The sequence below is a fragment of the Rhamphochromis sp. 'chilingali' genome, assembly GCF_963969265.1.
Source record: "Rhamphochromis sp. 'chilingali' genome assembly, chromosome: 20".
Lineage (NCBI taxonomy): Eukaryota > Metazoa > Chordata > Actinopteri > Cichliformes > Cichlidae > Rhamphochromis > Rhamphochromis sp. 'chilingali'.
The window spans coordinates 7,222,006-7,248,148 of NC_137947.1; the positions used below are offsets into that span (position 1 = coordinate 7,222,006).

A 26,143-nucleotide genomic window follows, 5' to 3' on the forward strand; every position below is an offset into this window, starting at 1 on the left:
CAATCCTGTTATCCGTTGCACGTATTTGCTTTCAAAAGGGGAACTGATTATGAAAGTAAAACGCTCCTCCTCTTTTAAATCTTAACTCAGCTATCCCGCCAGTCCCTTTGGACTGGACACCGTGTGGGTCAGAGAGCTGGAGCACCCTGAGCACAATGGAGAAATCAACAAGCAGACAGAGCAGGAAAAAAGTTGTAGCAGTGGTGGGAGGTGGTTTGGTAAGACAAGAAACTCAAAGTGAAGTATTATTAATGTGCTTTTTTTTTTTCCACGCCGTGTGGCCTTTGACTTTCACACTTTAGAAAGTGTATTTGCATTTTAAAGGCTTCATTTAAGGGGAAAGATTGTTTAGCAGTGGGTATATGCAGCTTACATATTAATATTGTTACTTGTTTGACCATAAGATAATTATGTATACAAGACCATGCAGAATGGGATTGCACAAAGTTTCTACAATCTATCCTTTAGGTTGGGGCACTGAATGCCTGCTTCTTTGCAAAAAGAGGCTTTGATGTGGAACTCTTTGAAAGTCGGGAAGGTAGCAGTCAAAGCATTTTTTTCCTTTAAACTTTGGTTTTCTCTGTAATTGCTATCATCACACACTACTCTCTGACAAATATACCCACACACTAAAGAACATTACACTAACGTGTAAAACCTGTGCATGTGGTCTCTGGTCAGATATCCGACGTGCTAAGATTGTGAAGGGGAGAAGCATCAACCTGGCCTTGTCTCATCGAGGCCGGCAAGCACTGAAACATGTTGGACTGGAGGAGAAGGTATGCCGATTTATTCACTGTTTAAGTAGTAAAGCAGAGGTAAGGCAAAGTTTACAGGAGGGGGGCTTGGTGACCCCCTGCCACAACTCCCCACCCCTCCCACTTGTTTATTGGACCAAATGAAAGACCAAAGTGCATGGAGGCAAACCTCCTTTTGATTTCTAGCAACAAAATAGCATGAAGCCATTCCCCGGGAAATCTCCCACTCTCCTATTTTTCTTTCTTTTTTTTTGCTTGAGTCCACTCAGGATGCTTTATAATAGCATCTAAGGTCACTGGCCCTTTTTTTGGTGCTCCAAATTTGCTGCGCTGATCACGTCATGAGCGAACTCTGCATCAGTCCCTTATTTTTACACATGCATGACTTTTCAGGTTGACAGAATAAGGCCCGCTCCGCCACATTTTCACATATACTATAAAGGGCAGACACTGAGTCACAAGCTGGCTGTCCATAGATTGCCCTTGTTTAACTTTTGTGCAGAAATGTCTGCCGTTATTTATCCCCAATGGTCCAGTTTTAACATTTAAGATGTTCTGCAATTTTTTTCTTTCTTAGATTGTTGCCAAAGGAATCCCGATGCATGCAAGAATGATCCATTCGCTGAATGGGAAACAGTCCCCAATCCCTTATGGCAGGAAAGGCCAGGTAAGCCTTACCAAGTGCATGACTGCTGTCAGATAGTACAGAATTTTCTAATTCTGTGATGTCTCACACTTACACAAAACCAAAAAGTCTAAATGAACCAGATTACACTGTGAAGACTGATTAATGAGCAGAAAATATGTTACTTATATGATATGCTGCTCATTACTGTTTCTTTTTGAGGGCTGTTTAACTGACTGCACATCCATTTTCTATCATTAGTTTGCTGAAAAATAATGTTACATAATAGTCTGTTTTTTGCTAAACATACTGTAAGAATTGCCTCATGTGTACAGATACAGCCTGCAGATGAATAATTTACTTTGCTTGCTAAATCTCCCCTGTGTTAAAACGCGTACCCCCCCCCCCCCCCCCCCCCCCCCCCCCACACACACACACACACACACACACACACTGGTAGTTGTTTGGTGAAGTAACACAAGAATTCACCAAAGGATGACAACTACAAGTGACAGGCTGTGCAGTGAGACTTGAGTTTTTGTCACACGACAGTATAGAGTTTGTTTGCCTTTACAGACTGCAGACTTTTAGGGTGTTTGGAAGCTGTTGTTCGATTAGAGTGCTGACAGTATGGCGAGGATTCTTCACCTCGTGGTTGGGGAAAAAAAACAAAATTATACAGTGAAGATAGTGAAAGCAGAGGCAGGCATTCTAAACCCTAGAGACTTCCTGTTTCCATATGAAAATGAGCAGAGTTGATAAGCTGTACCTGTACAATTGCACTACATTACAGATTGTTCTCCTTTCAGTACATCCTGTCGGTAGACCGAGCCAATTTGAACAAAGAGCTGCTAACAGGTAAGAACATAAATAGTGTCTCTGGAAGTGAGATGACATTACCAAGCAACTGTCACACCAAAATGGAATTTTTATCAGCCAAACGCTGAGTCTTTGTTACAAGGAAATGAGTCAAAATGTTTTTTGTTTTTTTTTTTGGCATAGGTTTTCCTTCTTTCCGACATACAGCCTATATGGGCAGTTTAACTTGTTGGGGTTCAAATAATACAGGGGTGTCAAACATAAGGCCCGAGGGCCAGAATCGACACCACAAAAGACTCCAATCCAGTCGACTGGATGACTTGGATGGGACAAACTTTGGACTTTTAATAGCATTTTCATAAGTTTTACAGCCGTTCCTCATGATCAATTGCTCCCTTGTAGCTATTAACACAACGTCAAAGTGATTAATTGATAAATAATTAAATGAAAATAAATTACTGGAGGAAAAAAAGGGACATTCTTTCTGAATTTAAGCCCAGTCATACTGACACATTTTTCAGTTATTACAGCAGCACTTTTTCATCATGTATTTATGCATCTCAGGGATTTAATGTGTACTTAATCTTTTCTACAATGACAGAAAGGCGTGTTTCACCGGTCCACCCCACTTAAGATCAAAGTGGGCTGCATGCAACCTACGATGTAAAATGAGGCACTGAAATAAGACATAAATGTTACAATGACATGTTTGCCACACCTGACCTGCAAATCCCAAAAGACACAAAAATTTCAGATCAAACTTAAAGTAGAGCACATGAATTAATCAGCATTTAACAAGAGTCCCAACTATATGTCTTGTCATTAAGTGCTTTGTGCTGGCTAATGAGCTTTGATGATGAAAAGTGATGCAGAAATAAACAAGTGGATTCGTTCATGTTAAAGGATACTCTCTTTCAGCAGTTGTCCTAATTTTGTTTGATTGTTATTGAGCTGAGCCTCGACCACCGCAGATGCCCGCTGTGCAGTAGCTTTATGCACGCCTTCGAACCGGCTGAGTGCGTCACGTGACGTCAGAGGATATGTTAGTGTTTCAGCTAAAAAGGATTTTGCCTAATATTTAATGAAGAGCCTCAGTGTACGTTTGGAGATAATGTGCGACAGCATGGGTCTACATTTAATTAGATTGCCTGCTCGTGCTGAAAGAGAGGCTGATTACAAAGCCGTCACTCTTATCAGGGTCCATCCAGGCTTCTGGAGCGAACGCCGAGATAAAGAGATTTTGGAAAGTGTGACAGCCTAAACATAGGTTTTCATAAAACCACTGTCAGCTGTGCTGTGTTGTTCATGAGATTCGTCCTAATTGCCATGAGGCCGTATTCCCTCAGTGGCTGAACATTTCCTGATTGTTTTAATGAAGTATAGAGTGGTCATATTAAACTGATGCTGTTGTGTCATGCTTGCATCAGTGCTAAAAAAACAGTTTTTGTAACATTTTTCCCCTCACAGCGGCAGAGACATATCCAAACACAAAGATGAACTTTGACCACAAACTGCAGGACTGGAATGCAGAAACGGGCCTGATGACCTTTGCCAGGTAAACAGTCACTAATCTTATACATGCCACATGCAGACAGTCACCTAAGGAGAGGGTCTGCACTTTGGGATTCTTTGTTTTAACTCTGGATTTATTGACTATGGGCCTGTACATGTTAAACGCCTAAGGCTGGAGTTGGTGAAAAACAAGCTGTACTTGAAACCTTGTGGTGGGACTTTCTAGTTGCTCTGTAACTGGTTCTGCTTGAAGTAAATGTGACAACTCAATTAACACTGAAAGACCTCTGGGTGTCATAATCCGAGTGAGTGTCTGCTGTTTTGGTGTGTGTTGGCTGCCTGTCAGCTACTCCTAAGTTTAGTTTTGCCGTTCGTGAAACAATACTCAACTCACCTGCAGCTCGCTTTGCACGTCCTCTGCCACTACTGTGGCTGCACAATCATCGTTGGCTATCTGCCATCACTCATCCACTCAGGCTACACGCTACAGCCGCATCCACGTCACCTGCCTGCCATTGTCAATCACTGGGAATAAGGATTGGATCAACCACCTCTCTCATCCCGCTTCGCAGCCAGGACACTCCCTTCAAAGAGTTAATTTCCCTTCAGCTGAAAAGTAAGCCATTGCTCCTAACTCACTTTTAGCCAGTGGTCCACATGTCAGAGACTCGCATTACATTTTCCTTGTTTCCAGTTTTGTTTCCCTGTGTTCAATAAAGCACTGTCAACTGCTCGTCAGTTGTCTCTAGGGTCTGTTTTTGGGTCCACTCTGACGTATCGGCCTTCTGTCCACTGACAGTACAGAATGGCCTAAAAGAATCAACCCAGCAGATCTAATTCTGACCACAATATCCAAACAAGTTGCCATTATCGGTTGGCCTGAGTGGGCCTCCAGTTTCTGTGATGTAAACCCATGACAAGGAGGGGGAGATTCTTTCTGCAGTTCAGGGGCTCTGTTCTGAGGTCACACCTGCTGCTCACCAGCCTCCAGCCTTCAAGAGCTAAAGAAAACTTTTGCTCATTCAGCCTCTGAGGGAAGAAATTAATAAATCTGTGTCGAGCTAAGCGTAGTGTGGCCGAATTTGTTGTCGATTTTTGCACAGGAGCCCTTTGCACGCCTTATACGATCAAATGAATCATCAACTGGCATCACGGGACAAGCCTGGTTCGTTTGAGGATTTAGTCTCTCTTTCTCTCTCTCGATTGATAATCATCTGAGGGAGAGAGGCTGAACAAGACCATTAATCTCATAAAACAATGTTCCAATCCTTCCCTGTGTCCATTTTGCCATCTCTGGAAAAAACATCCACCATAAGCTCCACCATCCACCTCTCTCTCTCCTCCTTATCCTCCACCCGAACCTATGCAGATCGGGCGATCTTGGCTCACTTAGGAGGAAAGAGAGAGGTGCTTTTATGCCCGTGAATGTTTCTATTATGGGAATCCAGATCATTTTCTTGCTGCATTCCTTCTTCGGCCAAAAAATTACCCACCCCCGTAATTTCAGGGATACAGGTGGAAGGCTCGTCGATTACTTCCAAACCCTGTCTCCCGCTACCAGTCACCCTTCGCTTCAACCAGGTCTCCAGTTCCCTCCATACTCTTATAGATTTTGGTGCTGAACAAAACCTCATCGATCTTGAGTTAGTCAAGCAGTTGGACCTCCCACTCATCCCCCCCTACCGGCCACTGGACTAAACAGCCAAGTTTTTGCTCACATTCACACCAAACCAAGCCCATTTGTTTATTCTCCTCCGGAAATCATTGGGAATCCATTTCATTATTCAAATTCGCTTCACCCGACACCTCTTTGATCCTCGGCTATTCATGGTTGGAAAAGAAAATTTATCATTGATTGGGCCGGCAATAAAGTAGCTTTTTGGAGTCTCTTCTGTTTGGCAGATTGCTTACAATCGGCCCTACCTACCGGTTCCTTTGACTCATTGCCACCTGCCAACCAACCATCGGTGCTATCCTCTGCTCTGAAGGAGTACCATAACCTACAGGAAGTAAAGATAAAGCTGTGTCTCCTCCTCCCCACAGGCCCTGTGATTGTGCCATTGACCCCCACTCCCTCAGTTTCATGATCCAAGTGAGTTTCTGCTGTTTTGTTTTGCCATGCTGGTTCCAGCATCCACACATTGGGGTGGAGGTTCATTTCTACACCTGTGGTCCATCAGTGGCAATCAGCAGACTGGCTAATTTAAGACCAGCTCAGCCTTCCACTCATTGCCTGTCTGTCAGCTACTCCTATGTTTAGTTTTGCCGTTCCTGGAACAATACTCAACTCACCTGCAGCTCGCTTTGCACATCCTCTGCCACTACTGTGGCTGCACAATCATTGCTGGCTATCTGCCATCACTCAGTCTACACGCTACGGCAGCATCCACGTCACCTGCCTGTCCTTGTGAATTACTGGAAATAAAGGATTGGATCAACCACCTCTCTCATCCCGCTTCTCAGCTGGGACACTCCCTCCCTCCACGGAGCTCATTTCACTTCACCTGCATTTCACGTCAGAGACTCATGCTACATTTTCCTCAACTCACCTGCAGCAGTTTCCCTGTGTTCGATAAAGCACTGTTAACTGCTAGTCAGTTGTCTCTTCAGTCTGCTTTTGGGTCCACTTCCACATATCTGCCTATTGGCCTCTGACACAGAATCTTTTTAGACATGATCAACATATCCATGCCGTAAAATATTAACACAGGATGCACGAGCACAAACTCCGCTCAGTCTGATCAGAGGGTCCTAAATTGAAAGGAGCCTTATCTATAATGTGTTTAACAACAACAACAACAAACATTTGATGTGTATGCTGCCCTATCTGCTTGAATGAGTCACTGTGAAGTTACTGCACTTAAAAAACCCCACTTTGATTAAAAGAAGTCTTTTGTAGGCTTCAAATGCCACCCAGTCTCACACACCTTATGCATCCAGGGCACGTCTCTCCTGTTCTGCTGTGGCTGAACTGCAGCAGGATGTATTTGCTCTCTCAAGTGTATATAATTTAAAGCACACGAATAATCTGCTGGTCCTGTCTGTAGTTGCATCATCCCATACTAGGTGGGAAATGTACAACAGAAAGCCATCGGCATGAAATGCGTAAATGCAGATGACCTCTAGTCACAGAGTGTGACTCCCTTAAATCCATGCAGTGCTGCAAATGTAAATTAAAAACAATCTGAAGCCAGACTCTCATCATTACAAAACCAGATGCTGTTAGATTTACTATGCACTGGGTAATTACCGTATTTTCACAACCATAAGGCGCATTTAAAAGTCTTAGATTTTCTTCAAAAAGTACGGCGCGCCCTATAGCGCAGTGCGCCCTGTGTGTTGTAATGAGGACGTAGTAGAGAACACCACGAGAACGCTAAAGGGTGAAGTGTGTGCGTTGACTTTATCGCACATACCTGTATAAAAGAACAGGTATGTGCGTTATGCAGGACATCGTTGTTTTAACAACCCTGAAAATGGCAAAGAGACACGCTTACGAAGCACAGTTTAAACTGAAGGCCATCAGCTACGCGGAGGAACATGGAAATCGAGCAGCGGCGAGAGAATTTAAGATTAACGAATCGATGGTTCGCAAATGGAGGAAGCTAGAAAACAAGCTCCGGCAGGTCAAGAAAACGTAGCTGAGTTTCCGCGGACATAAGGCGAGGTGGCCCGAGTTGGAGGAAAGACTCGAGCGGTGGATCATCGAGCAAAGAACGAGCGGGAGAAGCGTTTCGACGGTCACCATTCGGCTAAAAGCAGTTTCACTTTCACTTTTTATGAAACGGTGCCATTTTTCCATCCGGACCAGGACTACGGTAGTGCAGCAACTTCCAGCGGATTATAAGGAAAAGCTGGCCATCTTCCGCTCCTACTGCAGCAAACACATCGGCGACAAACACATCCAGCGATGGATGATCGATGGAGACCACAGTTTCACCAAGAGTGGAAGGCAGCGCCCGGCGAGTTACGCCACAATTTGCCAATGGATTGTAGATGCTTGGGCTAACATGTCTGCTGGCACTGTTGTTCGAGCTTTCGCAAAAGCCGGCATCATTTCCGAGGAGCCGCACGGCACGGAAAGTGACTCTGACAGTGAAGAAAGTGAACCTGGAATGTTTGATGGAGATTTAGCGCAGCTGTTCAATTCAGACACAGAGGATGAGGACTTCGATGGGTTTGATTGATGATAAAAATGTGAGTACCAAACTTTGTTTTGCTCCTGCTTTATTTTTAAATACGCACACTTGTATGCTTGTGTGTTGTTGATGATGACGATTACTGGTAATAAAAATGTGAGTACCAAACTCAGGTTTGCTCCCACTTTATTTTTAAATACGCATACGGTACTTGTATGCGCCCTATGATCCAGTGCGCCTTATGTGTGTGTTAAATACAGTAATGGCACACATAACTGAGACTGCGCCTTTTAGCACAGTGCGTCTTGAAAATACGGTATGCACGGCTTTATAGCTGGTCATTAACAATAATAAATCCACTTAGCTAATATTGTTGTAATGGTATTTAAGCAACTATCTGTATTCAGATGTTCCTGTGACCTAAACTCTCATTACTGTGTAGACTGGAAACTGCATTCAAAGTATGTATGGCAACCAAATGAAAGATTTAATGATCTTTTATCAGGAGTGTTAGCATTTTAACTCCATCTGCATCAGGACTAAAGTGGAGCCCTGACTCCTCACTCTTCTTGACTTAGGATGTTGGCTAATGGAAGTAATACTACCATATCCCTCTACTGCATGACTTTTTAATTTTTTGGGGAAAAAATATTTCTCCCTATTTTGGGGGAGCTTTAGGGTTCCTAATAATATATCAATCATAAAATTTGACCCCCCCCAAACAGATATTGGTTTGTTGCTTCAAGGCAACACTGTGCGATAACGGTAGTAAAATGCCAAGTTATTCTATAATAAGTTGTATTAGTACAACAAGAATGAACAAATAAATAAACAACAAATAAACAATGTAAACATTTCACAGAACAATAAAACACCAAAATGCATCCAACATTTGACCCTAACCACGCACACGCACATGCACACCTTGTGTTTCCATCACTTTTGGGGACATTACATTAACTTACATACATTTCCTGGAGACTTACCCAAGTCCCTGCCTGAACCTTACCCTAACCCTAGCCTAAAATTGAACGATTTAACCTGCAATTTGTCCCCATAAAGTAGGCGAGACCTCACAATGTGAGTGTGTACACAAATTTGTGTCCCCACAACAATAAGTAATACACGCACACACACACACACACACGCACACACAGCAAAATTGGTATGGCCCGGATCAGGCTCACACAATGTGCTTACACATGGCCCACATACCACAAAGAATGACGGCCCTTTGGTGGCCCAGACCTGGTTTGCCAGAGGTGGCCCACACATGGGCCAGCACAAGACCAGTTTCAGACACACTGGTGGCCCTGTGCTGGCCCATGTTTGGATTAACTCTGGCAAACCTGATCTGGGACACCAAAGGGCCGTCATTCATTGCGGTATGTGGGCCATCTGTAGGGGATGTGCAGCCACGGGCCAGTTCTAGACAAACTGCTGGCCATGTGCTGGCCCAGAACAGTTTCAGCTCTGGCCCCAGATGTCAGCCTAATGTGTAACATGCCACATTCACCCACTTTAGCTTAACTGAGTGCTTCCTAACTACATTCATACACATTCACATTCTTGACATGCAGACTGGAGGAGCCAGGGATCAAACCACTAACCTTCCGATCAGTTTGTAACCTGCTCTACCACCTGAGATATGGCATGCCATCGCATAAACGGTGGCGTCATTGCCAGACCTAGCACACATCTGGTTGACATACACTCTGCCAAAACACCAGTCAGTCAGAAGTGCCAGCTTGATGCCAGATCTGGGCCAGACCTGTTTTCTGTAGGCCTGGGCCACATAAACCAAGCCACAATCAAGCCATTTATGGCAAGCCATCACATAGACAGTGCCATCTATGCCAGGCCTGGCCCATATCTGGATGACATGCGTCTTATCATGCCAGAAGTCAGCCAGCAGTGCCGACTTGATACCAGATCCTGGCCAGACCTGCTTGCTATGTGGGCACTAACACAGACACAGTTACTTTACCAACTGACCCCTGAGCTCCTAAGTGTCCTTCAAACCTCATTCAAGGATCCACTCCTCTACTTCACTGTCACTTCCTGAAAGCTCACTTTCTGAGGACAGAAAGTGCACATTCCCTTGGTTTCCTTCCATAAAAGGTATTTACATCCATGTCCTGTAATTATGAGCAGATTGTAAAGTAAAAAACATTGACTATGATCATATAAATGCACACAAACACATCTCTACACACATGCTAATGCATTATATTGCCTGAAAGAAACTGGGCTAACTACGCAGTGTTGCCTTGAGGCAATGAATGAAAATGAAAATTAACAGTTTTACTGCATAAATAAATTTGCTGCTAATATGCTTCTTAACGTATTCATGCACATACAAGTATTTTTAATATACATTTATTTTACTATAAACATGTAAAAGAGTGATCTTTATCTTGCCTCCTAATGGAAATGTCTCTCATGTAGTGTAGCTTGTGGAAAGGGGTCCACTACGGTGGCCCTGAAGTGCAAATCACACCAACAAATTGCTAAACACAACAACAAAATTGAGAAACACAAAAACAAATGGAGAATCACAAAACAAAATTGAGAATCACAAAATCAAACTAGAAAGTGCATTTTCTGAAGAAACTGCAGTGTGAATGCTTGAATCTGAATGTATGCACTGAAATGAATTAATTGCTGAATTTTGAGTTACAAATATTGAATGAGATAAAAAAAATAAAAAAAAACGAATTTAACCTGAAAACAAAGGTGCTGAACTGCTAAAAGCTGAAGGTTACACAGAAGCAGAAGTTGGAAAAAAGCTGAAAATGTTTTAAATGTAAATTAGAAAACCCTAAGAAATGAGAAAAGAACATTTAGAGTCAGAAAACCTCTGAATGAATATTAAAAGTTCATATTCTTCTAATTGAAATGAACTTAAAAGATGAACAAACATTCTGCAGAAAATACAAACTTTAATATACAGCATGATGTTTTTCAGACATATACACATGTGTATATCATGTTTAATAGTATTACATACATCAATTTGTTTTGTATGTCATAGAAAATAACATAAAAATCTTAAGTCATATACAGCTTCTTTCTGAAAAGGACTGGTAGAATAAAGAAAAATAACTAAATTAAATAACTAAATAAAAAATAATGAGCAACATATGAAATACATGAAAATTCAACTTTTAAAACCACAATCCTGAACCTTTAAATTGTGTTGGTTTCTTAGAACATGGCTGAACAGCTGTTTCTATCGGTCTACTTAATCTTCTGATCTGTCTACACATCTTTTTATTACTCATTCTTTTTTATGTTTTAATGTAAACAGAGTCCACACAGTGGTAAAAGAGAACTGTATAGAGATTTGTGAGTAAACTCAAATGAAAGCCTAAGGTGGTGACACAGTTTAACACATGCAAATAATCAAATAAACACATTAGTCCTTTTTGTGAACATGGATAAATAAGTATCAATACAGCATTGTTCAGCCATGCCACTAAATGCTTTTTTACACATTGTTTTAACCTGGGCTCAGACACAAAGTCCCAAATTTAGTTAGTCCCTGACTTTGAGTTGTGGTTATGACTAATTATTATACACAAGGCTTTATCTATCTAAACTCTAAGGACACAAATATGAAAAAACCTATACTTACCAGCTGATACCCCACACTACACACTAGGTGTGCCATGTGACCTGAAACTTTGGTACAAAATCATCATAATCATTCTGTTAACACTGTTTTTTAACACTGTTTGTGTTGCTGTTCAGCAGTTTAAAATGTTTTAGATTGGATTACATGGAATGAATTTGAATTTTCTTGGGGGTTTTTGTATGTGTTTCGTTCTCAGCAGATTTTTTCTTCCATACTGTTGAATTCCAGTTACCACATTTCTGGTCATATGACATCCCGAGTGCCCACTTAAAAAAATCCCCACAGTTAATTCAACATTAGAACAAAATAAAAAAATGTTAAATAAATAAAGGTTTGCTCTGTGATGAAATACTAAATAAGCATACATTGTACAGAGCACTAACAATGAAAACAATCCTTTAGCCTGTTGATCAGAGAGAGGCAGTCATTATGTCCATTTAAAACCTGTAATCACAGAGCACAATGTTTCTGTGAAACTATGAAGTCCCATATGATCCTCATCACGTCCAGTGACTTCAGAGTGGATCCTCCCTGTCATCCGGCCAGTGTTTGATGTGTGGCAAGCAGCACAGAAGCAGGATAGCTGAGGACTTTAAAAGAAGAGCAGAAAACGGGAACATATGTAGTTGTAAATGTAAATATCAGTGATACTTGTCTTGTCAAAGGGAATAAAATAATGAAAATGTTAACTTACACACTCATTTAGAGAGGATCTTGACACTGCACAGAGGAGGCACAGTCAGTCTGACAATGATGGTGATCTCCAGGGATGTTTTCCTGCAGCAACATTCCTGCCAACTGGCCATATGATCCAGAGTAGTGGGTTTGTAATGAACAGAAAGGTGTATATGTTAGGTAGTGTGCACTCAGAGCTGGTCCTAAGAAACAAACACATCCTGTAATAAACTGAATACCTGTAGTAGTGCTGCTGCAAATATGAAGCCCTTCTATCATGAGTGGTTTCAAAGAAGGTGTTTTGGAGGCTCGGTCACAGAAACTGTGCAGTCTGTTCAGTCCTGAGTGTCTCAGCTCTGATGGGGATGGATCACAGAGGGAAACACCTGAGTACAGACATTACAATACACTCTAACACTCCTAAGGTCAAGTGAAAACACAATTTAAACACTTTACAAAGAATAAATACATGTTTTCATGGAAATTATGTCATTAACCCTTTTTGTTGTGAGTAAATCTCACCGACTGCTTGTGGGACAAGCTAGAAGGAGGACTTATCACAGAATGTCTCCTGTGCTCCAGATGTGAAGTCTCACGCTCTGATCGTACGGCGATGAAGATGGTGATGATGAAGCCTCTCTGATCTGTGGCATTACAGTTTCTAGCTGCTATGTGCTTCACACTGTTGGATCTTACATGTGAAGCTTGGAGAAGACACAGGAGGACTGTGTCTCTCTTAAAAAAGAAAAAGAAAAAAGGAAACCTAACACCCCCCCCCCTCAGCTCCCACCGTAAACCCCCCCCCCCCCCCCCCCCCCTCAACTCCCCAACCTCACACCATCCAATGTCTATACAAATGTAGGGTATCAGCTGGTAACAGAAAGCAAGTGTTACATATGTACTACTTATGTAACACTGCTGAAACATTTCTGGCCAGAAATGTGCAGTTATCAACCCAGACCCACCCTGATGATTGCACTGGCCGAAACATGATAAAAGCTCATAAAAATGTATGTTTCATCGAAAGATTTGTCCAAAAATATAATCGTATACTTTTGAAAAAGTTTAAAGTTTATAACAAACCAAAATAATAACATTTTTGTAAATAGTATTTCAAAATAGAGGCACACATAAAGTGGCTTAACTGTCATTATTGCTGTAATTAGGTTTGTTTGTTTGTTTGTTTGTTTAAAAAGCAACCTTTAGTCATTATTGTTCTCTCAGAAACAATGAAGAAGCTGTTGAACATTTATGTGTTGTGTAGGCAATCCTCTGGTCCACCCTCCCTCCCTCCCAGCCACAGTGAGACTGGGGCAGCCTGGCAGGATGTTGAAGCCTGGCTGCAGAGAGGATATGCCTACACTATTCATTTTAAACTGCTATATTTGATTTTTCTGACATTTATAGGTTACTGTTAGTGAACTTTAGATTTTCTGTAATAAATAAAATTGTCATCTTTTACTGATATCATTACTTAATTCATGTAATTGTATTTTATGTAAACAATTCAACCATTATACTGCAATGCAGAGCGTCAACTTTTAAATATCGCTCTACTTTCTTAAGTCATTCAAAAATATAGATATTACTTACTGTATTCAAAGATCTAGATCATGAATCATCACAGGACAATACACAGTATACTGGGTCATGGTAACTATGGTAGGTCTTCATGACTCCAGAATGGAGACATCGATCTGACTGAGAAATGAAAATTAGGTCAAGCAGTGTGTTCTTCTCTGTGGTAGGGGCAGTGATGACCTGTGCGTATCCCCTAGACTCAAACAGCTCCAGGATTGGTTTGTTTGCACTGGATAAAACATTCTCATTAAAATCACCACAAACTATGATGGGATGACAGTCCATGATCTCCAATGAGTCTAATAGGCTTACCAGGTTTTTCAGGAATGGCCTCAGAGTGTAGTCTGGAGGTCTGTATACAACTGCAATCAGAGCACTGACTGGTGCTTCAACCTTTAAAGCCAGAAATTCAAGGTCAGTTACATTATGAATGTACTGTTTTTCATGCACTTGAATGTCACTTTTCACATAAACAGCAACTCCACCACCACTTCTGTTTGCCATCTGGGGAAAGTTTGTGTAGGACAGGTGTCTGTTGCGTTTGAACAAATTGTAATTTTCCAAGTGGAGACTCTCTGCGACAAAAGAGCCCCGCAGGTGTGTTTCTGTTAGGCACAAAACATCTGCTAGACACAATTCATGGTGACTTTTGATGTCATTAATGTGAGCTGGCAGTCCCTCTGTATTATGATGAACAATGGTGAAAACCTCTGACCTGCTCAGTGTTTGCCTCACGTGTAGAAGAGGCATCATGTCATCAAGGTTGGCTTGTCTCATGTTCTCAAGCGCTGCAGTGATTTCTGGGTTGGTGAATATTTTTTTCTCCTCCATATCAAGAAGATACAGTCCACTGAGAGACGTCACTCTACTGACAGCTACGTAGGCCATGCCGGGCTCAAAAATGCTCTTAAGAGAGACAACAGCTGATGTAGTTGTCATACCCTGTACCTTATGTATTGTACATGCAAAGGCCAGCTTCACTGGGAACTGTCTTCGTACCACTCCTTTCTGCTTCAGATTCTCCTCTGCTCTCTCAATGTACACCATGTCGTCTGCTGGTGTGCGGTTATTCTTTCCAGATGTCTCATTATCCATTTTAAGTCCAAGCTTGATGATGTGTTGGTCGTTTTCAGAGTGAACTACTCTAAGTAGTATTCCAAAAGCTCCATTAACCAAACCATTTTGTATGTCAATGTTTCTGGTGAGCATGACACGAGCTCCTTCTGCAACTTTCAGTGTGTCTGGTAACTCGTTTTTACCTCCTTTCAATGGTCTGTCTTGAAGTGCCATTCTGCCAGTTCTAGGATCTTTTCTATAATCATCTGCATGGATGTCAATGATATGAGTGTGGAGCAGAGCCAGTGTTGCAGAGTTGTGTGCATCCACTTCTTTATTAGTTGCAAAAATGTGCAACGCATCAGTTGGACAAAGGGCTGGTTCAGTTATGGCCTGTGACAACAAATTTCTATCTGCTTCGCAAAGCTCATCCAACTTTCCTTTCACACGAATTCTGTTCAGCATCTCTGCAAAGACAACATCATCTTTCTGACGCATAATCTCAGTCAGAGTGATCATCTGAAAATGCTCCCGCCACAGGTCGATCTCAGACGGGTCGTGCACACAGAGAGGTTTAGACTGTCGCACTGGGGGTAGCTGATAGAAGTCTCCGACAGCAATGACTGACATGCCTCCAAAGGGTCTCCGAGTCCCTTTGATCTGTTTGAGTCTTGCATCTACATATGCAAACAGATGTCTTGACACCATAGACACTTCGTCAATGACGATTATTTCAGCATTCAAAAGTTCTGATCTGACTTCATCCAGCTGATTGCCAAGTCCCTGAATGGGAGGTTTTAAGCTTCTAGGCAGCTTGAGAAGAGAATGCAGTGTTGTTCCAGAAATGTTAAAAGCTGCAGTCCCAGTGAAAGCAGTTAACAGGACAGTGGGTTTTGATATGTCAACGTCGTCTGCATATCTGGGCACTTTGCTCAGTATCTTAGATGCTTCTGAGTAGATGCATTTGATAAGATGTGATTTTCCTGTTCCAGCACCACCATTAATATAAAAGAAAAACTGCTCTGGATTTAGAGCACAGACTCTTTTAATGCACCAGTCTCTAACTGCATAAAATATGCAGGCTTGCTTCTTGTTCAGATTCTGAAACATCTGACGTAACAATGTGGGATCAATAGCAGGGGGTTCCCTGATGGCTCTGACTTCTGTTGAAGCATCAGCCTGACGGCTGTAGTCGGGCACATCTTCCTGTTCATTTTCATTGTCTCGCTCTCTTTCTTGTTCGACAAGTGGCAACCTTACGAGATCTGATTCAGGTGCCAGATTACACCATTCGTCAGTCACACCTCTGTTCTGCTCATATTCCTCAACAGCGCTCTCGATCTCCTCACTGTTTTTCTCATATTTTTCTCTGTTTCTTTTGACAATGTGTTGCACGTACTCAAGATGGTCAGTACCTGGTAGCTGTACACAGCCAGCACCATAGAAAGCCTGATAGGTTGGCAACGATGGTGTTTTCAGTTCGTGGTCTGAACGATGAGGAAGGTACAGTTTAAGCAGTCTTCCGTAATATTGCTCTGGATGTTTTTCTTGTGAGCAGCGGTGAAATCTGATGATAGCAGGCTTATTGTTTTTGCGCCTTTGCACAAACCCCATCTCATTGAGAAGGGGCAAAACATCTTTACCTTTTTTCTGTTGGCCATAGACAATCCTGCAAGTAGCAGCAAAGTCTGCCATGCACATCTCCTCATACTCTGGTGTTTCAGGTCTGGCTTTGTATTTGTCATTCAAAGATGTCATCCAAACATTGGAAGACTCAGGTGTTGTGTTGTCCAGAACTGACAGGGGACGACTCATTTTCACAGGATTATCATCAGTTGGAATGAATATTACAGCACGTGAGCATTGCTTCATGTGAAGACCACATGCACGAGCAACACACTCCTGTGCACTGATCTCTCGCTTCTTTGAATATGCCTGCATGACGGCTCTCATTTCATCGCACTCATTTACACTGTCCTTATGGGAGTTCTCAATGACAGTTTTCAGGTACTCAGATAGCCCGCCCTCTTTTTTTGATATATATTTCATTAAATAATTTGCAGCACCAAAAGCATCTAAAACAAAGCTTATGTCGATATTACTGTTCCAGGCTTCAAGCAGATGTGGATTATAGCCGTTTATCCAAGAGTCTTTTGGATCACGCTTTAGTATGATCGTACTCCTCATGTTCATTTTATTCAGGTATCTCTCATATTCTGCATGTGTCAACTTGCATCTTTCCAAGAGCTGCTCTAAACTCATGGAAGCAGTTTCAGGTTCATTTAGCAGCTGGTTCAGTGGTCTGAGCTTGTTCTTTGCCGTTTCTACTTCCAGTGCATCATCCTCACTGGGTCTTGTGATCATTGTCTCATTGCAGGGTGGTTTGGGAAAACCAAAACGGCACCCGGAGCTTAAACTCCTAAAGCACGTCTTTGTGTGGTTCTTACTGTGTTTTTGCACTTCTGTTACTTTTTTGTACAGTTCAGGTTGTTTATGTGGATCAGGCAGCTGAGCTGTGATGTATTTGTTTATAAAATCAAGAACAGTTTGCTCATCATCCTCCTCAAACACAGGAGCACCTTCTACCCACAGGAGGCAGTGTATGTGTGGGCTTCCTCTGTGCTGAAACTCAACTCTGTAAAAGTAGTCAATGACTTTGCCAAGTGGCTCTGCGGGAGATAAGAGTAAATCTCTGAATAATGCTTCAACTCTCTTGTCAAACATGCGCATTGTTGTGACAGGATTGCTTCTCAGGATGTCACACTTTGCTGACCAGTCGAGTCCTTCAAAATTCACTTGTTCACCTTGCTGCCTTGTTATTGCCTCGATCACTTCAGGCCAGCGCATTTCAGCAGCTGAAAATGTGCAAAAGAACGTGGGAGTTCCCAACTGTCTGATCATGGCAAAAAGATCTCTTGTTGTTTTCTCCCAATAGGCTGGGGTTCCTCTCAGAGGCTGCATGAATCTCACTGCATCTTTATTTCGCACCAGTTTCTCCACCTCATGTTTATCTTGTAACATGCCTGAGGTTATTTTTCTACCATCTCTGGTCAGAGGCTTTGCCTTCCTTAACTGTACTGTCATGCTGGATGTAGCCAAGTGTATTTCAGTCACAAACTGTGCAAAGAACAAATAGTTTGTGTCTTTGGCAAAACGATCATCAATGCAGAAAAGTCTTGATTTGAAATACCCACTGGGGGATACTTTGATCAGCCTTCTTTCATCAAGTGTGTTTTGGCCTGTAGGAAACTGCACAGGGAAGGCCATGGCCTCCAGTTTAGGTGTTTTGAAAAAACTTATTGGATTGTTTCTCTCTGCAGGAGCAACAGAGTAGATTCCTTCACTGAAACATAATATCTCCTCAGCCACATCAGGGGGCTGCAAACAGGACTCGAGTGCAAAACCACCATTAGTCAGTCCATCTGCTTGCTCTGAATCATCTCTCATCTGTTCATGCGATTGTTCACCATCACAGGGTAACGTGTCAATGTCCTGTTCATTTTTATTTTGTGCTTCACTCAGTGCATTTTTCTCACAGCTGTCAATTTCCATTAAATCAGCCTCATCATAATCGTCCTCATTCATGTTTTCATCATCATCATCATCATCAGGAAGTGTTGGATCACACAGCTCAGCATCATCTCTGATGCTCACATCCTTATACTGTGGGTGAATCTGCTTGAGTTTATGCAGTGCTTGCACAAGTTTAGACCAGCTTACAGTCTGAAACAGCTGATGACCTTTGTAAGACAAGCGTCTCTTCAGTTTTATTCTCATGACCTGAGAATTAATTCTCAATCGAGGCAATGCTTCAACAGTTTCCTGTACCTCGGATGGGACACAGACCACATTTCCTCTAATTGCTCTTTGTCTGCCTTTGGGAAGAGGAATGATCTTGGCAAATGGTATGCACTTGGCTATGAGATGTCTCTCCAGTATGTTGAGATCAGACAGTTCAGGTGGAGTATCAGCAAGATCCAGTTTATTGGCAACAGCAAGTGCTGGCATGGATCCATTTTTAAGATGATCGTGGCAGGTGTGACAAATCCACTCTCTCTTTCTCTCATCGGGAACATTGCACTGCTCATTTCTGCAGTTTTCATCACAAACATGAACAAATCTTCCAGTCAAACATGTTGCAACCACATGTGGGTTTTTGACATACTTTGACCTTGTGCAGGGTCGCACTTGGTTTGGAAATGAAGCCTTGAAACAGACAGTACATGGGTATGATGGTCCAGCTTTGATTTGTGATTTGAACACAGATATGGCCTCGTTGATCACACTGTTGTCACTCTCTTGGGTTTGTCTGTTCACCCATCTGTATTTCCTTTTTATTTTCATGGCACATCTCATGTTGTGCATAATCCTGAATGCAAGATTACTTTGATACCTGTCTCGCATTAGTTGTTTCATTAGTTGTCTGTGTCTTACTCTGAATGCATTGTCATGTGCATAACGCTGAGTCACTCGAGATCTCTGTCTCTCTCTGAATTCAGGGTTTTCTTGATACCTTTTAGTTATATAGTTTTTTTGTTTTTGTCTAAATTCAGCATTGTCACAGTAGCGTCTTTTAATATATTGTTGTTGTTTCTTTCTAAATTCATTGTTCTCACAGTAGCGTCTTTTAATATATTGTTGTTGTTTCTTTCTAACTGTAGCATTCTCAGAAAAACGTTTTTTAACATATTGTTTTTGTTTCTTTCTGAATTCATCATTTTCACAGTAACGTCTTTTCATATACTGTTGTTGTTTTTGTCTAACTTCAGGATTGTTTTTATATGTCTCGCTTGTGCAAGATTTTTTCTTTTCTTTGTAATCTTTATTTGAAGCGTACTTTTGTTGTTCTTTCCTTTTTTGGTTTTCTTTTCTCTGATTTCTGGGTTTCTCTGATGCCATTAATCTTCTTTTCATTTTGTGCCTTTGTTCTTTATTAACTTTTTTCAGTTTTTGTAAAACTATATCAGAAAGGTCACAGGCAGCAACATTTGTTATGGCAGCATTTGATTGACATGAAAAAGCATCACTTGATGGAAGGAAACTTAATTCACTGCATAGTTCTTCAGTTGGTATATTAGGAGGTTCATTCTGATCTTCATATGATGTGAACTGAGTCACGTGGACTTCTTTTTGTTTCACCAGTGGCGTACAAATGGACATTTGACAAAAGATATTTTCAGTCGGATCAGTGGTTGTGTTTCTCCTTGGAGTAGAGGAGTTTGCTTCATCAACAGTTGTATCAGAGTGAGTAGGTGCCACAGCAGTGGCAGCTGTTGGTCTGCAGACTGTGTCTGTGATAGTATCACTCAGGTTGACTGTGCTCATACTGTAGAACTGCACAGGCTTCAGTTCATAGTTACAAGAGGGTGATATCTCCATCATTTCATAAGAATCTTGTAGCCTCTTAATCATGTCACTGAGGAGTGTGAATTTCAGCATCACAGCTGTACCACGATTACGTGACTGTAGTAGTAGAGGAAGACCACTGGGTGTTCTGGAGTGTGGGTCAAAGAAACCATATTTGCCTGATGTGGATCTGAACACTGCGATACACAATCCACTCATAATCAGTAAGGCATACTGCACATCTGACAACAGGCAGCTCAGTCCTGCTTCTAAGCTGAGAAAGGTATCTACTGCCTCCTCTGGAGGTTCTTCAAATGTCCCATACCGGGAAGGCTGTGTCATGTTGACATGATACATAGACCTGCGAGCATCAACTTTGTCTGGCAGCTCATCGGTAGCCAAATGAATATTTTTAGGAAATCTTTTCTTGGCCTCTTTGTACATCACATTACCTTTATCCAAGACCAGATTAAGGTCAGCTGTAGTCATGTTTTCATTCTCATGAAGGAAAGCAAGAAATGTGAGTGAGTTACATGTGCACTGCTTGTTTCTAGAGTCTCCATATTTAGGATGAGCCTGGCTGCGAGATGCACAGACATGTATAACAGAGGGCTGGTTTTCAAGGTTCACTCTTTCTGCATGAGATGGTCCTGCCACATCACTGTGACAGCCTCTTTTCAAAAAATCAGCATAACCCACCTGTGGGTTACATGACACCTCATGTTGTTCATTAAATTCATGCTGCAGTCCACTCTTTACAGCATCAGCATAAGATACCTGTTGTACATGTGCAGGAACATGTTGACCTGCCTGTTTGACACTGTCAGAATTGGTCTTTGTAGACACACTGTCTTCTGCAGAGCTCTGAGGAAAATCAAACTCAGCTTGTTCACATGTTGGTACTTTGTGAAACTCATGAAACTTTTTCCAGCGTTGTTTTGCAGCTTGTGACTTTTTCTGCTTCCTTGGCATTTTCACACACCTGCAAGTGTTTCTTAGTCTTTAGAAAATATGTTCACAAGATAAGAGTGGCACACACCAGGAGATGTTGTCTTTGTTTTTATATTTCAGTTTTTATTTGTCTTAAACAGTTGTCTTTCGTTTGACAGTTTGTTCTTCAGTTGAGAGAATATTATGCACTCTCTTTATTGGCTTGGCATTTTTCAGCAGCAAGCCAAGAGTGAAAAACAGGTAGAGAGAAAATTTAGAAGAGAGAACAGGCAGAGCAGGAGAGACACGGCTGGGAAATCACAATCAAACCGTGAATTAGTTTTCTTTGTTTGTTCAGTTTGTTCTCAGGTAGAGGCAATATATGCACTCTTTATTGCTTTAATGGCTTGGCGTTTTTCAGCAGCAAGCCAAGAGTGAAAAACAGGTAGAGAGAAAATTTAGCAGTGAGAACAGACAGAGCAGGAGAGACACGGCTTTAAATCAAACCGCAGATTTTTCTTTGTTTGTTCAGTTTGTTCATAGGTTGAGGCAAAATATGCACTCTTTATTGCTTTGTTGGCTTGGCGTTTTTCAGCAGCAAGCCAAGAGTGAAAAACAGGTAGAGAGAAAATTTAGCAGAGAGAACAGACAGAGCAGGAGAGACACGGCTTTAAATCAAACCGCAAAAGGATTGTTGGTTTGGCAAAATTTCTCACAAACCACAGAGTGAAATACAGATGGAAAGAAGGCAGAGACAATAGGTGGAGCAGGACAGAGGATAGAGGGGTTGGGGGGTTGGGATGTGAGAGAGAAGACTGGAGATCTGGTCCTTGTTCTTCTTCTTCTACACACTCTGAACAAAAAACAAGAAAAAAAAATAATTTTATTAAAATTATATCACATGGTAATTGTATGAACTAAATGTGACTACTGCAAAAGGACAAAACAAATATTCAAGCTAAACTGTTGTCGGCTGCCATGTGCAAAAAGTTGCATAATTGGGCACTTTTTAAAAGAATAAATATTTAATTAAATTCAGCAATAATATTTTTAAATACAAATATGATTGAGTGAATCATTAATTAATCACATGTAGTGTGACTACAAAAATGTACGAAAAAAATATTTTAGCCCAATTGTTAAGCTGCACTTATGTGTATTTATTATAAAATTGTGTTTAAAAGGTCTAGCACAAAGTTTGAACCCATCACTTTACAGCTTATATTAGTCATATTATTTTTTTATTTTGGTCTACTTCTCTTACAGTATGTGCACACCTACCAGGCAAAGCACAGTGTCAGTCAGGTTCCTGAAAGAAACGAGAAATAATACGTTAGTTGTCTGTACAGTGTTATCAGACTAACAGAAATACAAAGCCCACACGACATGATACACTGAACTTCTAGTCAGCAGGGTAATTATAGAGTAATATAGCACACCAACTGATACAGCAGTCATTTTACAATTCAAACTAATTAACTGAAGTATTGCCACTTATGTAAGGCTACTGTTAGACTGTTACTAGCCTTAGCATTGCTGCTAGCGCTAGCATTCCGGCTAGCATTAGCACTTCAGTTAGTGTTAGCAATGCAGCTAGCGTTAGCATTGCAGCTAGCGTTAGCATTGCAGCTAGCGTTAGCATTGCAGCTAGCGTTAGCAATGCTGCTAGCGCTAGCACTCTTACTGTTAAAACTGAGCCACAATGGCAATAATAAAGCTAATTTCTTACTTTTGTCTCACTGACCGGCAAGAAATATCACAGGAATATTATTTTTGTCAGTTAACAACTGCTAAGGCTAGTGTTAGCACTATAGCTAGCGTTAGCATTGTTGCTAGCATTAGCATTGAAGCTAGCGTTAGCACTGCTGCTAACAGCAAAACGTAATAAACGTATATAAATGATAGCGAAGGTTATTCTTTTTTCTTTCTTTCTTCTTTGAATTGTTTTTAACTCTGTTGGACTTGATATGTGAGTTTAAATGTCAAACATGTATTTTTTCCATCATAAAAATAAAACACTGCAGTACTGAGTGTACTGTACTTACCACAGCAGAGAGCAAAGCGGAATGACGACAGTTGGTCCAGTGATAGGTTAAAAACAGATGAGGCGTTCAGGTGGTGCTTGGAAATTTGACCATCAGTTTGAACAGCAATAATGAGCATATACATGTCTGTGTGTTGGTCTCTGTGTGTGACAGACATAGAGAGATAGAGGGAAAAAATACACTATACTAGTGTACAAATTGGTCCTTTTTGCCCAAGTATAAGCGAATGAGTGACATACAGAAAAACAGGGCAACTGGCATTAAATGAGCAAATAAAAAGTATTAAATCTTGAACTGTTTTGTGGGTTTTATTTTAAGACTACTTTGAGTGTATTCGTGGGGAGATAAACTATACAGACTATAAACAGAGACATTAAATGAGATTAGGTTAGTTAAACGTTAGTTAAAAGGTGGGAAAATTAACTACAGACCGATAGATGCTGAGAGCTTTAATTATCCAGTCAGAAAGGATGATTTTGAAGTCATCAACTGACTCCAACTGCCCAGATCTGAAAAACCTTTGTGCCAATCACAATGCTCTACTTAGTTGGCATATACTAACTAGTGACAAACTATTAATCTGTGGCAAAACCCTGTCAAATCTGTCTTATTGTACTTTTGAAAAAGTTAATCTTACTACAATCTAACATTTTTAGGTTTAACCTTGGCAGAGTGAGAGAGAGCTCGTTAAGCAGGCAGGTGTGAGCCTGGTTGCTATAGTGACAATGGCTCCATACACACGACACAGACATGCACCTCACTTTTGCTGCTTAAAATGAACAGAAAAGTCAGGCCGAAACAAATCGTTCCCAAATGAAAAGTAAAAGTCGTATTGACAAAATTCTTTCACCGTGAGCGACAGCAGCTTCTAGTCTACTGAATTCTCAGTTTTCATGCCTGTGGAGTTTATTATATGGACGTGGTGACAGTGGAAAGACACCATACTCTTCTGATTTTCAAACGAACCTTCTGAGCCATTTTAACATTAGAGTCTATGGAAGAGTTGGAGGGAGGAGGCTGCGCATTGGTGACATTTATGAAAGAACCATAACACCTAGTACAATAGTAAACACATTGGATGAAAGAGGACAGCGATGGCTATGTTTTGAGGGTAAAATCATACCTGTAGAGCAAACGCTGTGGACACAGCAGCAGTTTTAAAAAAGATTTTAAGATTAATTTTTTTGCTCCTCTCACTCTAGCAGTTGAGCTGTCTCACTCTAGCCCCAACATTCCGTCCCATACACACCCATTATAAACTCTGAAACGGGTGAAAAAACATCATGAAACTTAAACTGGAACTGAAGAAAAAGTATAATAGATATTGAAAAGATAAATACAAGTTGAATAGTTGAATGTCTTGTCTTCGTTTTAAAGTTTGAATGGTGGCTCTATGTCAATGTATGTGGAAGTAGTAAGAGTTTAAAAATGAGTAAATTGAATGAGAATTTGAAGGGTCTCCCCATTGAAATACATGGGAAATTTTTGTTGAATAAAGTTGAATAAAATTAAAAATATAAATGTTAAAAATGAGAAAAATAGAAGCAGTGTTGTCCAAAAGAATAGGAATCTAACGGTGTTTGAATGGTTTTTCTAAGTTGAACGGTTTTGAAGGAGTAGGATTACAAAAAACGTACGGAATAGATAAAATATAACTAGAAAAATTTGCATTTCCTGCGAAAATGCAGTGTGGATGCTTAAAGCTGAAGCTGTATGCAAAAACTAGCTGAAAAAGCTGAAAAGTTGCAGAAATTGTAAAAACTTTGCAGAAGCAAAAGAAGTTTGCTAAAATGGAATAACTTAGCAGAACTGCAATATCTTAGAGGAAACATAATACTTGGCAGAAATACAATAGCATAGCAGAATTTAGCAGAAATATTGTAACTTACCAGAAACATGATAACTTCTCAAAAATACAAGAATTTAGGAGAAATAGTATAAGATAACAGAAAGAATATATTTAGCCAAAAATACTTAAACATTACAGAAACACTATGATTTAGAAAAATAGTACAACAGAGCAGAAATATTGTGATTTACCAGAGACACTGTGATGAACTATGAATATTGTAATTTTAAATTGAGACTATGTTTTAGCACAAATATTATAATTTGGCAGAAATACTATAATTTAGCAGAAATACTATATTAAGCACAAATCCTATAAAAAGCAGAAATGGTATGATTAAGCACAAATACTACATTTAGTAGAAATACTTTGTTTTAGCACAAATCCCATAAAAAGCAGAAATACTGTACTATGATTTAGTAGAAAAACTATAATTAATCAGAAATACTAAATTTAGCAGAAATACTATATTAAGCACAAATACTATGAAAAGCAGAAATAGTATGATTAAGCATAAATACTACATTTAGCAGAAATACTATATTAAGCACAAATCCTATAAAAGCAGAAATAGTATATTAAGCACAAATCTTATAAAATAGCAGAAATAGTATGATTTAGCACAATAGTAATAAGTTAAACAGAAAAATTGGAAAAGCAAAATGGACAGCTGAAAAAATGCTGAACATGCTGAGGGTCCCTCAAATATACTTGTTAAATGACAAAAATCTGCAAAAAAATTTATTACAGCCACACAATCGCAAATATGTACACATGAGGAAACACACATGCACAGAGAGACCCACACACAAGATCCAATTCAGTCAACCAGTCTAAATATATTGAATTTAAATCTTAGAATGAGATCATCCCATTAAAAGCCTTTCTCTCTCTCTCTCTCTCTCTCTCTGTCACACACACACACACACACACACACACACACACACACACACACACACACACACACACACACACACACACACACACACACACACACACACAGGGAGAGAAAAGTGAGTTTCTAGGTCAGCCTGGGAGCTGCTGAATTTGAATCCACCAATCAGAGAGCCTGTGCACTCTTTCCCTCCAAAACAGGTGCATCCTTTTTACACACGCAGCACAGAGAGACACAGGATCATTGCAGTCTATTTCTCATAATGACGACTCCCCT

General features: G+C 40.7%; 1 protein-coding gene across 1 annotated transcript in view; it reads left to right on the top strand.

Annotated features, from left to right (window-relative positions):
- The first annotated feature begins 90 nt into the window (after positions 1-90).
- kmo (kynurenine 3-monooxygenase) overlaps positions 91-26,143 on the top strand; it is a 78,552-nt gene continuing 52,499 nt past the window's right edge. Inside the window, exons 1-6 of the mRNA XM_080868474.1 lie at positions 91-218; positions 469-538; positions 682-779; positions 1,336-1,425; positions 2,193-2,241; positions 3,670-3,757. Coding sequence (XP_080724600.1) covers positions 156-218; positions 469-538; positions 682-779; positions 1,336-1,425; positions 2,193-2,241; positions 3,670-3,757 — 458 coding nt within the window. The 5' untranslated portion in view covers positions 91-155. The remainder of the gene's footprint in view (positions 219-468; positions 539-681; positions 780-1,335; positions 1,426-2,192; positions 2,242-3,669; positions 3,758-26,143) is intronic.